Source organism: Scylla paramamosain, chromosome 33 (genome assembly GCF_035594125.1).
Source record: "Scylla paramamosain isolate STU-SP2022 chromosome 33, ASM3559412v1, whole genome shotgun sequence".
Lineage (NCBI taxonomy): Eukaryota > Metazoa > Arthropoda > Malacostraca > Decapoda > Portunidae > Scylla > Scylla paramamosain.
Window position 1 is genome coordinate 11,339,868 of NC_087183.1, and position 15,000 is coordinate 11,354,867.

Here is a 15,000-nt window from a genome sequence, read left to right on the forward strand (position 1 = left end):
GCTCATCACCCTCACCTTGTTCACTTTGTAAGACAGGCCAAACACCCTTATTCCGTTGATCACCGTGGAGTAATTGGTCGCGGGGGAGCACAGGCCGGAGCCCCCGCCAGAAGGAGGACTGCGCGTTATCGTCACCTGGTCTTGGGTAGCTGTCATCTGCAGGTGCTCGGCCTTAGCATCAGCCCCGACCTCGTGTGGTGTCTCGCCGTCGTCCAGGTACACCGACCCTTGTGCTTGGTGGGTGAGAGAAGTGCAGGTGAGTTCTCTGTGATGATGAAATGATCAAAGGGAAAACTGTGATAAAAGTGTGGTGTTTTAATTAGTGTGTTAAATTGTTATTGTTAAGTTGGGAGGAGTGACATGAGTGGAGTGACATGAGGTGAGTGTCCAGGTGTGAGGTGTGGTAGTTATGAATAGGTATATGAATTGACAGGTATATAGAGAAAAAAGAGAGAGAGAGAGAGAGAGAGAGAGAGAGAGAGAGAGAGAGAGAGAGAGAGAGAGAGAGAGAGAGAGAGAGAGAGAGAGAGAGAGAGAGAGAGAGAGAGAGAGAAAGAAAAAGATAAACAGGAAGAAAGACAAACAGACAAATAAATAGAAAATCAAACAGAAATACACACAGACAGAGATAATGATGTGGACAGATACTTACATAGACACAAAGACAAATAACAAGATAAATAGACAAGCAGATAATCTAAAGAGACAAGTGGACTCCAGAAGAGTAAGATAAATGAGAGGGACATTACTGGGCACACAGGTAAGCAGGTAAGTAGACAGGTGGAATCAATTTACACCGTAGCACTGAAACACGTCAAGGCAGGGACGGTGTGGGAAGATTGTAAGGAGGAGGAGGAGGAGGAGGAGGAGGAGGAGGAGGAGGAGGAGGAGGAGGAGGAAGAGGAGGAGGAGGAGGCAGTAATGAAGTGACTCTGGCAGCGGTGTTCGGGGCGATACTAATAAGCTAAGAGACAAGACACAGAAGAACACACACACACACACACACACACACACACACACACACACACACACACACACACACACACACACACACCTAAGAACGAAATAAAATTTTTAAATAAATAAATAAATAAATAACGTGCTTTTGAAGAAATTAAACCTTCAAATTAAAATGCAAGAAAATTATGTATTAATGGACGAAGAAATACGAGAATGTACACAAAGACAAAGAGAAACGAAGCAGCAGACAAGTTGGCCCTTACAAGGCGGTTTATAATAAGGTATACTAGTCTAAAAATTAAAGATGTAGTAAAATAAAGGTTAAATACTAATATGAAGGAGAGGAGGCTCAGTGAGGATGCCGGGAGGGAATGCAATAAGAACCACGTCGAACACAAAACAAAACAGACCCACGAGGAGGAGGAGGAGGAGGAGGAGCTGGCAGTGTCTAAGGAATGACTGACGGCTCTTACCACACGAGAACTAGAGAACTTAATGAAAAAGCAAAAATAGATTTTAAAAAAAAGCGAACTAGGAAAGGAGAACATGTTAAAAAGACACTAAAAAAGGAAAAAAATGAAAAATCGAACTAGAACACAGAATCAATTGAAAAGACGACGAAAAAGCAAAAAGAAATGAAAAAGCGAACTAGAAACGAGAGCGTATTAAAAAAAAAAAGAGAGAAACAGGAAAACAAATTAAAAAAGCAAACAAAAATAAGTGCAAGAATAATACATGATATAATTAACATGAGAATGAGAGCCTGGACAGAGAAAAAAATAAGCAAAACATAATGTGAAAGAGAAGCCAGAAATAGAAACTCAGAAATAATAACGGACGTAAAAATCAAAGAAAGCCAAACTACACTGAAACTTCAAGCGAAACACGAGTCAAGGGAATATTAAAGGAAGGGACAAGAGACAGAAATCATAACAAAACCTTCATAAACCCTCCAAACACAGTGAAATTTACCCTAAAAATAAAACAAAAAACTATACCTTGCATACCTACGTAAATATCCTCTCATGAACCAATAAAGAATGAACCAAGAAAAGATCAGAAAAGGTCAGCACAAACCACGAGGGAGAAAGTGAAGTACCCTTGAGAAAACAAAGAGAAAGGTTCATTTACGATTGGATGGACGGGTGAGTTATGACACAGGCACGAGGGAACACGGGTACGAAAAGAAAGCGAGACAGACAGGAAGGTACGCAGACAGGCAGACAGACAAACAGGAAGGTATGCAGACAGACAGGAGAAAAATGTAAGATGCGGTTGTCCCATATACATAAAATAGAGAGACATAGATAGACAGAAAGAAAGAAGGATAGATAGATAGATAGATAGATAGATAGATAGGAAGATAGATAGTTAGATAGCCAGATAGATAGAGATAGATAGATAGATAGATAGACAAAGATGGATAGACAGACAGACAGGCAGACATGAAGACAGACATAGACAATGGTAAACAAACGGAGAAAAACTAACGAAAATATATAAAACTCAATAAAAATGAGTGACACAGAGATGGAGAGACTTTGAGAACCTAACAATGAATGACACAAACGCAAAACACCGCCAGGACGGGAGGGAGGAAGGAAGAGAAGTAGAAAAACAGTAGCTAAAAGAGAGACACGACAAACAAACAAAAGACAGGACTGAAAAATCAAAGGATGAGTAAAAGAAGAAATAAAAAGGAGGAGGAGAAAAGCGAATACAGGAAGACCGGAATAAATTCAAGTAACACAAATGTCAGCAAACAGAGAGAGAGAGAGAGAGAGAGAGAGAGAGAGAGAGAGAGAGAGAGAGAGAGAGAGAGAGAGAGAGAGAGAGAGAGAGAGAGAGAGAGAGAGAGAGAGAGAGAGAGAGAGAGAGAGAGATAGCTTTGGTTAGGTTACATTAATTAAATTACATTACAATAGGTTAGGTTGTTACATTAGGTTAGGTTACGACCGGTTAGGTTAGGAATCATGGAGAAAATTATCAAACCTACTTTTTCTTTATTTTTTAAGGAAAGAAATTTACTTGCCTGGAATCGGAATTTACTTAAGTACATACATATATATTTTTTTTTTTAGGAAAGAAACTTATTTGCATGGAACTAAAATCTACCAGACTGGAATTTACACTAGAGGAACTAAAACTGACTAGAGTCGACTTCCCTTAGAAGAGACAGAAATTTAGTGGAGTTCCCTCAGGTGAGAGGCATTTATTGAGGTGGAAGTACCTGGGGACCATTGACAGAGAGCAGCGTGTACACTCACCCATCACTCCGGGGTCGTCAAAGGGCGAGGAGGAGGAGTCGTTGCAGCAAAGAGCGACCAGGAATGTGAAGCTGACCTGCCGCGAGTCCTCCGTGGTCTTGACCCAGTCCTAGCGGGAGAGGTCAAGGTTAAGTGAGAGAGAGAGCTGAGAGAGAGAGACAGATAAATTCTAGCAAGGTAAAGGAAGGAAGGAGGATAAAAGAAGGTGGAGAGGAGAGGGAAAGGATGAGAGAAGCATAAAGGAAGGACGAAAAGGAGAGTGGAGAGATAAAAAGAGTGAAAGGGTGAAAGCAAGGTAAAGGATAGGATGAAAGGAGGGTGAAAAGATGAAAGGAGAGTAAGGAAAGGTGAAAGATTGAAAACAGGATGAAGGAAGATTGAAAGGAGGGTGAAAGGAAGGTGAAAAGAGGATGAAAGGTAGGATGAAGCGATGAGGAGGGTCGAAAAAGAATGAAAAGATGATGAAAAGAGGAAAAGCGTGAAAATAATGAAAGGAGGATGAAAGAGGACTGAGAAGAGCATGCAAAAAGAATAGAAGGATGAAAAGAGGAAGGATAAAAGATAAGCAGAATGAAAGAACGAAATGAGGATGAAGGAGGGATGAAAGAAGAGAAAAAGGAAGGAGAACAGGAAGTCGAAAGGAGGATGACAGGAAAAGAGAATAAAAGAAAAAAGCGGGGGAAAAGTAAAGCAGAAGTAACAAGAGAGATGAAGATAAACAGGAAAATGGAGACCAACAGAGAATGAGAGAAAATACAAACAGGGAGGAGGGGAGAGGAAAGAAAAAAAAAAGAGGAAAGAGAAAGAGGAGTGGAAGGGATGGAGTGATAAAAATTATGCGAACAGGAGAGGTGTCAACATAAGTACGAAGAAGGGGAAAATGAGCGGGATTAGGAGGAGGAAGAGGAGGAGGAAAAGACTGAAAACATCTAGAAGAAACGTAGAAGATGAGAGATGAGACGGTGAAAGATAAAGAAGAGGGGAAGAAGTAAAGATGAAGAAGGAATGTACGAGGAAAGAAAATGAGAGAGAGACCCATGGAAGGAATGTAATCAAGGGACAGAGAAAGAGAATATGAATAATGAAGGACGGAGGAACAACAGACATAACGGAAGGAATAGCGAAGAATGACGAAAAGATAAAGGATACATAGAGAAGGATGATAAGAGAAAAATGGTGAAAATGGATGAAATGATGAAACTAAATCCACAAAACACGCAGAGCAATCCAAAAATTCAATACAGGAAGACCATAATCTCTCTCTCTCTCTCTCTCTCTCTCTCTCTCTCTCTCTCTCTCTCTCTCTCTCTCTCTCTCTCTCTCTCCCTAGCAACAGACCCTCCCTGTGCATGTTGACTCTCACAACACACCTCCCTGACTCCTATGGCTTACGTGAGAGAGAGAGAGAGAGAGAGAGAGAGAGAGAGAGAGAGAGAGAGAGAGAGAGAGAGAGAGAGAGAGAGAGAGAGAGAGAGAGAGAGAGAGAGAGAGAGAGAGAGAGAGAGAGAGAGAGAGAGAGAGAGAGAGAGAGAGAGAGAGAGAGAGAGAGAGAGAGAGAGAGAGAGAGAGACGAGGTCATTTGATATTCTTTCGGTGAATGTGACAAAACATAAAAAAAAAAAATTGTAAACAAACACAACTGCAAATAAGCACCTGGGCAGAATAAAGGTGAAATATATCTTTAGATGAACGCACCGTCCCCCCATCTCTCTCTCTCTCTCTCTCTCTCTCTCTCTCTCTCTCTCTCTCTCTCTCTCTCTCTCTCTCTCTCTCTCTCTCTCTCTCTCTCTCATTTACTAAGGATGATGTTTGAGGAGAAATTAACTTGTTGCATAAGTTATTTTTACGAGAGAGAGAGAGAGAGAGAGAGAGAGAGAGAGAGAGAGAGAGAGAGAGAGAGAGAGAGAGAGAGAGAGAGAGCTAACAAAGGTGCAAGGAAGGGAAAAATCTTAATGACACATATTGCCTCGAGGTTCAATACTCTCTCTCTCTCTCTCTCTCTCTCTCTCTCTCTCTCTCTAAACACTTCCAATCAGCGCCCGGCTAGCTCAGTCGGTAGAGCACGAGACTCTTAATCTCGGGGTCGTGGGTTCGAGCCCCACGTTGGGCGGGACGTCAGCATTTCTTTCTTATGTTCTAACCCTCCTCCCTACATTTTATAATTACTTATTACACAACAATGAAGAGTTTAATAAAGGTCTTAAGATATGTTAGTATTTCTATTCTTATACAGTCCTTTGTAATCCTCCACCTCTTCCTCCTCCTCCACCTCCTCTTCCTCCTTCTGCTCCTCCTACGCCCCTTAATCTATAATGAAGCCCATCAGTGTCGACTTATCACCCTGAAGCCTTAACCAAAATCATCAGTTTCTCCCCCATCTCCCCTCCATTCCCCCATCATCCCATCTGCCACACCCTTTCTCCCCCTCCTCCCTCCTCCCTTCCTTCACTCTACCCGCCACATTGCATAATTCCTTCATTCCGGCCCTTCTTCCTTCACTCGTTGCTAGATTGCTTCTTCTTATCCTCCTCTATTGTAAGCGCTTGTATTTTCCTTCCTCTTTCCTGCTATTTTTTTTCCCCCAACTGCATGCGCTTTACATTCCAAACATCTGTACCTCCTTTCCCTTCCTTTCATTCTTTACCCTCAAGACCGAACCCTCTCGTCTTTCTGTTCCAAATGTTCGCACTTATTTCCCTGTTCCTTCGTTTCTTTGCCTCCGAAGTGTATTTTTTCTTAGTCACCTTATCTTTACTTCAACAGTCTATCGATAAGCCTTGTTTCTCGCCTCTTCCTTATCTCACCTGCTAACACCACAGCGCATCACAGCAGCCACCTTACACTTGCAAAAAACAACAAATCATCTGAAAAAATATTTGAGGAAGAATAAAACTGAACCAGGAAACAATAAAGGCATCCGCTGCAAACTTTGCTTAACAAGAGAAGGAGAGGAAGGAGCAAGGAAACCATTTGAGTCTTCTTATTTGCAAACACTGAAACTGCTCCAGGAAACACAAAAGAAATCCTCAGCAAGAAATAAGAAGAGCGAGGAGGAGAGAGCAAGAGGGCCCTGTGAGACTCCTTACTTGCACACACTAACGCTGGCCCCGAAAAGAATAGGGAAGTTCTGTGCGGACTTTGAATAACGCGAAGGAAGAGGAAGGAACAAGACCAGCGAAAAGAAAACGATACCCTTTACGCACCGCTGAAAGAGAATATAATTACAACTGCATTTCCTAAACCAACTACATTTTTCTCCTTTTCCAGTGCAATTTACTTCACCGTCTCGGTATTTCTTGTCTCCACAATGCAGTGACTTTAATCTCAGCAAGATATACTGACTCATACCGGTTTTATTCATATTTGTGTGTTCTTTCTTTACGCACATGGAAAACTCAAAGGCAAACAAGATCAGAAAGAAAAAGGATCACTAACTGTCTCACCAATAAAAAAGGATAAACAAAATAAACATAAGTAAATAAGTGCATAGCTTAAAGTAAAGCACCCCAGTCCACAACACACAGCAACACCACGTACATAACCTTCCAAACCACGTATTCTTAATGGCTTCAATATTTCATAAAGATGAACCGCCTAGCGTAAATTAACTAACCTTTTACAGTCTCCTTATTTCATGTTTTCACGCTCGTATCTCAGGAGAGGACAAAAATGACAAATGATAAAATGAAGTCAATAAAGAGAGAGAAAGGAAAAACTGGTTCTCAAATAAGGTGAATGGAACAGACCCAGTTATCAGGATGTTCGTGTTGAGACAAAAACGAGCTTTAGAAGATTCGACAAACTTATGGATGGGGATGACAGGTGGAAATAAGTAGGTAATCTTTATACATGGACTGGCACGTGTAGACCTGACGACTTTTTGCAGCATCCCTTACTTTCTAACGCTCTTATATTCTCACGATCTCATTCACTTATTGTTAGGCACTGGCATGATTTATTCGTATACCATTTGTACATCATTCAATTGTTCATCCCTTTCTCTGGTAAACTCCGGAACTCCCTGCCTGCTTCTGTATTCTTCTATTCTTCTTCTGCTTCTTCCTATGACTTGAATTCCTTCAAGAGGGAAGTTTCAAGACACTTATCCTTCAATTTTTGACTACTGCTTTGGACCCTTTTCTAGGACTGGCATCTCAGTGGGCATTATTTTTTTACAATTGGATTTTTGTTACCCTTGGCCTGTGTCCCTTCTACATAAAAATAAATAAATAAATAAATAACATATATTACTGTGATGACGGCGGAAATGAGATACAGAATTCGTCAAACATCTATACGTACGTGCAAATTGCCCTGCAGTGGCATTATGGCGCCTCCCTTCACGTGCACATTGACATCAGCGAGCAGAGTGGGGATCACCATGTCAGTTCCGTTCACGCCGTCAGCCACTGTTGCTCCCGAGAAGAAATTGTACCTGTGAAGAGTCAAGAGAAGGTTAAGGTGAGGGAGGAAGCACGCGTTATTAAGGTAATGATGGGGAGGTGTGTTGATGAGGAAAAGGTCAAGAGTAAAGAATTACTGAGGCGAGGAAAGATAGGTGCCGTTGATTAGATAGGGAGGGTGGAAGAGTAAACAACAGCACAACAAGGGGAGCCTTAAGGAAAGGAAGGGAAGGGAAGGGAAGGGAAGGGAAGGGAAGGGAAGGGAAGGGAAGGGAAGGGAGGAGGAGGAGGAGGAGGAGGAAATACGTAACCGGCATAAAGAAATAGCAAGTATTAAAACAAGAAGAAGAAGAAGAAGAAGAAGAAGAAGAAGAAGAAGAAGAAGAAGAAGAAGAAGAAGAAGAAGAAGAAGAAGAAGAAGAAGAAGACGAAGACGAAGACGAAGACGAAGACGACGAAGACGAAGAAGAAGAAAACAAAACAAAACAAAACAAAACAAAACAAAACAAAACAACAAGAGAAGGAAGACGAGAACGAAGAGAAGGACGAGAACAAGAACAAGGACAAGAGCAAAAAAAAAGAGGACAAAGATGAGGACATGAAAAATGAGGGTTATAATGGAGCCAAGATGCCTGAGAAGATAATGAGAATCAGGCGAGAGGTGAATATGACATGTAAAAATGAGGAGGAGGAGCTGAGAGGGGAGAGGAAGGCTTGTGGCTCAGACGGCAAGATCACAGAATAGTTGAGATTGAGTAGAGAGGAGTTGACAAAGACAGTTAACGAGATTAGCACCATGAGAGAGAGAGAGAGAGAGAGAGAGAGAGAGAGAGAGAGAGAGAGAGAGAGAGAGAGAGAGAGAGAGAGAGAGAGAGAGAGAGAGAGAGAGAGAGAGAGAGAGAGAGAGAGAGAGAGGAAGGTCAAGGTGATAGAAGGAATGTCTTAATAGCAAAAAAAAAAAAAAAGGAACGAAGGAAGGTGACAGAGGAGAGGAAAGATGAAAAGGAAATTTAAAATAAAGAAAATATTACTTAAGCTTCTTGAAGAAACAAGAGGAGAAAAATATGAAAGGAAATTGTAACAGTAAGAAGAAAATGGTGAGATGTAAGAAAGAAGAGGATTAACAAGAGTAAGGAAAAAAAGGGAAGAAACAGAAGAACGAAGAGAAGACTGAGAGAAACTCGGGTGATAAAAACTTGGATAAAAGAGAAGAAACAGCAACACTTGAAGAAGGAGGAAAACAAAAGATGAGATGGAGGAGGTGGAAAGGAGATTGTAGTAATAAGATAAGGAGAAGAATGAGGAGGAGGAGGAGGAGGAGGAGGATATAAACGAAGAATATAAGGTAAAACATACTCAGAAGAGAGAGAAAACTTTAAAAAAAAGATAAAAAAAGATAACAAGAAAAGTAAAAACATAAAAAAACGAGAAAAGGAAAAGAAAACGGCGCAGGTAGGCAAGCAAAGAAGGTGAACACAGGTATCCCACCCGGTCCCCAGCAGGCAGCAGGCAGGTAAGATGATAATACCCTTAACGAGGCGCCCCAGGCCGTGAAGCAAGCAGCCACGCCCACTCAGAGTACACAGAACACACCCTCCCTCCTCCCAATCCTCCCGGTTTCATCTTACGCCCTCTGAACACACGGGGGATAAAATGATAATACAAAGATATGAAACACCCTCTATTCTCCTCCTTCCTTCACTTCACGCCCTTTAAACACACGGTGACAAATGCACATAGATATATTTCTCATTTATGTAAGAGGTGCACTAGTCAAGGTCAAGAGAGAGAGGAGAGAGGGAGGGAGGGAGGGAGGGAGGGAGGGAGGGAGGGAGGGAGAGAGAGAGAGAGAGAGAGAGAGAGAGAGAGAGAGAGAGAGAGAGAGAGAGAGAGAGAGAGAGAGAGAGAGAGAGAGAGAGAGAGAGAGAGAGAGAGAGAGAGAGAGAGAGAGAGAATCTTACTACAAAGGAAATAGTACAAGAAGGTATTATACATTTTCCCTCCTTCCCTCCCGCGTTCTTCACCTCATGAGCGAATAAAATTATGGAAGTGCAGAAGTTCATGACACTCGCGCCACTGCTTGCCCTGTCTCAACTCATGCATGGGTAATGCCGTACTCTTCCCTAGCTGTGCGGCAGAGTACGTGTCCGTGTATGTGTGGGCGGTGGGGGGAGGGTGTTGTGTAGAAAATAGATGGGCAACAAATACAGAGAGGAATCGATAGTAGATTAATAGAAAATAGGAGTACATGACGATAATAGAGAGAGAGAGAGAGAGAGAGAGAGAGAGAGAGAGAGAGAGAGAGAGAGAGAGAGAGAGAGAGAGAGAGAGAGAGAGAGAGAGAGAGAGAGAGAGAGAGAGAGGTCATATTAGGTGTTACGGGTGAAAAACTAAAAATAAAAATAGTTAATACATTAATCAAGAGGATAAACTGAAAATGCAAATTTCTTTTACTAGATTACATATTGTGTGTGTGTGTGTGTGTGTGTGTGTGTGTGTGTGTGTGTGTGTGTGTGTGTGTGTGTGTGTGTGTGTGTGTGTGTGTGTGTGTGTGTGTGTGTGCGCTGAAACGCTGAATGGACGGAAAAATAACGCGACAAAACAAGATAAAACATGAACATGACCAACAAAGGAACAAAAGAAAATCAACAACAACAACAACAACAACAACAACAACAACAACAACAACAACAACAATAATAATAACAAAAATATTTAGAGCAAGAAGAAGAAGAAGATGAAAAAAAAATAGACGAAGAAAAGGAAAGAAAAGAGACAAAGAAGAAAAAGAAGAAGAAGAAAGTATTAGGCACACAGACTTGTTGATAACGTTAGGGAAAATAGCAAAATTATGCAAGCCGACGGAACAAACATTAATTAAGGCAGGATTAGTGTGACGTTCTCTCTCTCTCTCTCTCTCTCTCTCTCTCTCTCTCTCTCTCTCTCTCTCTCTCTCTCTCTCTCTCTCTCTCTCTCTCTCTCTCTCTCTCTCAAGTCGCAACTATTAAATTCTAAACTTTCCTCCTCTGTTCTTCTCTCTTCATCTTGTTCGCTACTCCATTTCATCTTTCTCTCCTCCTCCTCCTCCTCCTCCTCCTCCTCCTCCTCCTCCTCTCCTCTTTCCTCATGTTCCTCTCCTCCACACTTCTTAGTTTTACTTTTCCAACTTCTATCATTATTTTTCTTTCATTCCAAAGTTTTCATCTCTCTCTCTCTCTCTCTCTCTCTCTCTCTCTCTCTCTCTCTCTCTCTCTCTCTCTCTCTCTCTCTCTCTCTCTCTCTCTCTCTCTCTCTCTCTCTCTCTCTCTCTCTCTCTCTCTCTCTCTCTCTCTCTCTCTCTCTCTCTCTCTCTCTCTCACACACACACACACACACACACACACACACACACACACACACACACACACACACACACACATATTTTCTTCATATCCGCATCATTCTTTTTTCTCTCGGACCAACTACATTTCCTCTCTCTCTCTCTCTCTCTCTCTCTCTCTCTCTCTCTCTCTCTCTCTCTCTCTCTCTCTCTCTCTCTCTCTCTCTCTCTCTCTAGCAACAAGTGGTTCGCCGATAATTGATTTTAACAGGATGAGGAGGAGGAGGAGGAAGAGGAGGAGGAGGAGGAGGAGGAGGAGAAGAGGAAGAGGAAGAGGAAGAGGAGGAGGAGGAGGAGGAGGAGGAGGAGGAGGAGGAGGAGGAGGAGGAGGAGGAGGAGGAGGAGGAGGAGGAGGAGGAGAAGGAGAAGGAGAAGGAGAAGGAGATGATGATGATGATGATGATGATGATGATGATGATGATGATGATGAAAAGGAGAAAGAAAGAAACAGGAAAAGACAAAATTATTAAGAGTGACATATGAAAGACAACAGTAAAAAGACAAATGAGAAAATAAGAAAGAAGGAAAGAAAGAAAGAAAGAAAGGACGAGCAGAGAGAAAGAGACAAAGAAAGAGACAATTACAAAAGACACCTATATAAAAGAACACAAAGAAAATGAGAACACTGGCATAAATTAAGGAAGGCAATCTGTCTGTACTGGAGGCAGGTAAGGCACAGGTGACTGGCGACCAATTAGTGAGGCAATTAGTGGACAAAAGAATGGCGAATAATGCTCATTTAATTACAGCACACAAGAGGTTTCACTATTGTAACTAAAGGGATCGTGTATTGCAGTCACTCATTTCCCACCCTTTTGAATTAAACAGCACAGGTTTCAAGCACCAAAATAATTAATGACTGAATATCGTGTTATTAATCACTTTATCTAAGGAATATTTATCAAAGGCCACAGGGAAGACTAGTAGGGTTCTCATAATCTCCATTAGTAGTATGGAATTTCCTGTTAAGCTGTTCGCAATATTTTCAATGGTGTAGTATTCCTGTCAAGGTCTTCTCAGTATTCGCAACAGGTGTAGAATTCTTGTTAAACTGTTTTCAAAATTCCCAGCTGCGATATGGAGTTCTTGACTGTCATTAGAAACCTGAGAACGCGGCTGAAAATATTTTGTAACCTCCACTAGAGCCAGTTGAAAGTAGTTAAGATGCAAAAAAAAGTTACAGGATACACGTGTCACTAAGGTCACGTGTGTTTTTTATTCATTTCCTCACGGCCAGCCTCGCAGCGTCAAGGAAACACTGATCTGCTGGGGATGCATCTTTCATGAGGGGCGTCGCAGGGAACTGAATGATATAACACTCAAGGCAGCACGCGACACCACCACATCAATAATTAGGTCACGGGAATCAACAAGGCAAGGTTGATATTTTTCCCCGTCCTTCACTGCCATGTCATTATTTTTGGTTGCCCTTGGTACTTCTGATTACTTTTAGTTGGCCTTGGTTCTCCTGTCTACTTTTGGTTGGCCTTGGTTCTCCTGTCTACTTTTGGTTGGCCTTGGTTCTCCTATCACTCTACTTCTGGTTGGCCTTCACTGTCCCGTCACTCAATTTCTGTTCGACCACGACTCTCTTATCACTATTTTTGGTCAGCTTTGACTGTCCCATCACTATTTGTGGGCGGCCCTGACTATCCTGCCACTATTTTTAAGCCTGAATAAAAATACATAACGTTGAGTAAAAAAAACGTATTGAAATTACCCTCTAAAACTCATAATTTATCATTTATTCATCCTGTTTTCTATTAATGCCTTCCTATCAACTATTACTTTCCATATTCATTCCTTTACTTTCACTCTGCACTGTAAAAGTTCCATATTCTCATTTCTAAAAGGGACACTTACGCCAAGTCGCAACGCTACAAGGTCCATAGAATTCCATGTGGATAAATCGAATGGAAATTAACACATGGACTAATGAATTGCTTTATAATTAAATCTCCACAAAGGCCAAGAAGACCCCCGAACACTTCACAGGTGGAGGTGACTGTGTAATGATGAATCTAGGCTGAAATATTCTCTGCAAAATGACGTCACTACTTTGGTCAACTCCACGTTTCGTTCCCAGTGTCCTGGTATATTTCTTCCTATGTATTCCTGCACATGTTCTAACCTAAATACTTGTCATATCTCTTCCTATGTATTCCACCATATTCCTCTTGCATCACCAGTCGACCATTTTATTCTGTTTTTCTTTCTTTTATTTCAGCTATTATTAGATAGTTTCGCTTTCCAGCCCTCGATGTTTTTCCTCAACATCCCATCTATTAATTCTGCCGGCGCGACCTTGGTGAAGCGAGCCCGTGATAGGATTAAATTAACCAATCAGCTAATCAGGTAATCAGCCACTTAATTAATCTCATGTTCTCCAATCAGCACCATTATTAATAACACTGATTCACTTCCATATTTATCACTACTTTCCAATTCTCCCCCCTCTCTCTCTCTCTCTCTCTCTCTCTCTTCCATCACCTTCCCCACTATAATTACTCGTCAGTGTGTACCATGCCTGCCCTTCTCATTCCTCACACCTCCCCAATATCTCCCTCCCCCCATCCCTCCCTGACACCCCTTCCCGTCCCCCATTTCCTCTCCATCCAGCCCTGACCTTCCTTGCCCCAGCCTCCCTTCCTCCCCCGCCTAGCCATTAGCAAAACTCGAAGGTAAATATTGGTTAAGAGATGCCACTATACCTGCCTCATCTGTCATCATGTTCCCTTCCTCCCTCCTTCAGTTCTCTCTCTCTCTCTCTCTCTCTCTCTCTCTCTCTCTCTCTCTCTCTCTCTCTCTCTCTCTCTCTCTCTCTCTCTCTCTCTCCAGTGTTAATTTTTTGGATGTTTGTTTATTTCTGGGACGTTTTCGTGGAGAGAGAGAGAGAGAGAGAGAGAGAGAGAGAGAGAGAGAGAGAGAGAGAGAGAGAGAGAGAGAGAGAGAGAGAGAGAGAGAGAGAGAGAGAGAGAGAGAGAGAGAGAGAAAATGTAAAAAAAAAAAGTCAGTCATTAGTCTGTGGCAATATTGGCTGTGGAAACAAATAGGATGACACTTAAAAATATGAAGTAGTCCAGCATATCAGAGGCAATGATTGAGGCAGAGACAGACAGACAGACAGACAGACAGACATACAGACAGACAGACATACAGACAGACAGACAGACAGATAGACAGACAGACAGACAGATTAAAGGTTACATACACATAGATAAAGGTACAAATTTTATAGGCAAACAAAGGCAGAAAGACAGACAGAAAGAGACGGACTGAGAGACAGGCAAGCGAACAGGCAGACAGAGAGACTGAGAGACGAACTGACAAATAGACAGACAGATCGCAGATGATATTCACCATGAGGATAATTAGACCATTAAACATTTCTTGGAATAAAAATATTTCTTCCGAGTTCACCGAGAGAGAGAGAGAGAGAGAGAGAGAGAGAGAGAGAGAGAGAGAGAGAGAGAGAGAGAGAGAGAGAGAGAGAGAGAGAGAGAGAGAGAGAGAGAGAGAGAGAGAGAGAGAGAGAGAGAGAGAGAGAGAGAGAGAGAGAGAGAGAGAGAGAGAGGTTGATCTTGATGGATGGAGAACTGACAAGACAAAAAAGAAAAGAGTCATTAATTTACATAGTCGAGCAATTAACAAGAGAAAAGTATAAAGCAGTCGATATAAATAGAAACATTAATTACTGCACTGTTTAAAGAATTACGTCCACTGGTGATGATGATGATGATGATGATGATGATGATGATGATGATGATGATGATGGTGGTGGTGGTGGTGGTGGTGGTGGTGGTGGTGGTGGTGGTGGTGGTGGTGGTGGTGGTGGTGGTGGTGATGATGATGATGATGATGATGATGATGATGATGATGATGATGATGATGATGATGATGATGATGATGATGATGATGATGATGATGGTTTGTGAAAGTGGCTTATTATATTTGCTTCTACGGTTGTATACTAATAGTAATCTTTTATTAT

The 15,000-nt window shown here is 41.9% G+C and overlaps 1 protein-coding gene and 1 non-coding gene across 3 annotated transcripts in view; one reads left to right on the forward strand and one right to left on the reverse strand.

Moving 5' to 3' along the window:
- Positions 1-15,000, reverse strand: part of LOC135089690 (sucrase-isomaltase, intestinal-like) — a 58,434-nt gene that overhangs the window by 5,777 nt on the left and 37,657 nt on the right. For both annotated transcript variants that reach the window (XM_063985609.1, XM_063985608.1), the window contains exons 12-14: positions 7,530-7,662; positions 3,228-3,336; positions 16-233 (exon numbers count right to left, since the gene is read on the reverse strand). In XM_063985609.1, coding sequence (XP_063841679.1) covers positions 16-233; positions 3,228-3,336; positions 7,530-7,662 — 460 coding nt within the window. The remainder of the gene's footprint in view (positions 1-15; positions 234-3,227; positions 3,337-7,529; positions 7,663-15,000) is intronic.
- Positions 5,265-5,337, forward strand: Trnak-cuu (transfer RNA lysine (anticodon CUU)). Its single transcript has one exon. It is a non-coding gene; the product is annotated as a tRNA-Lys (tRNA).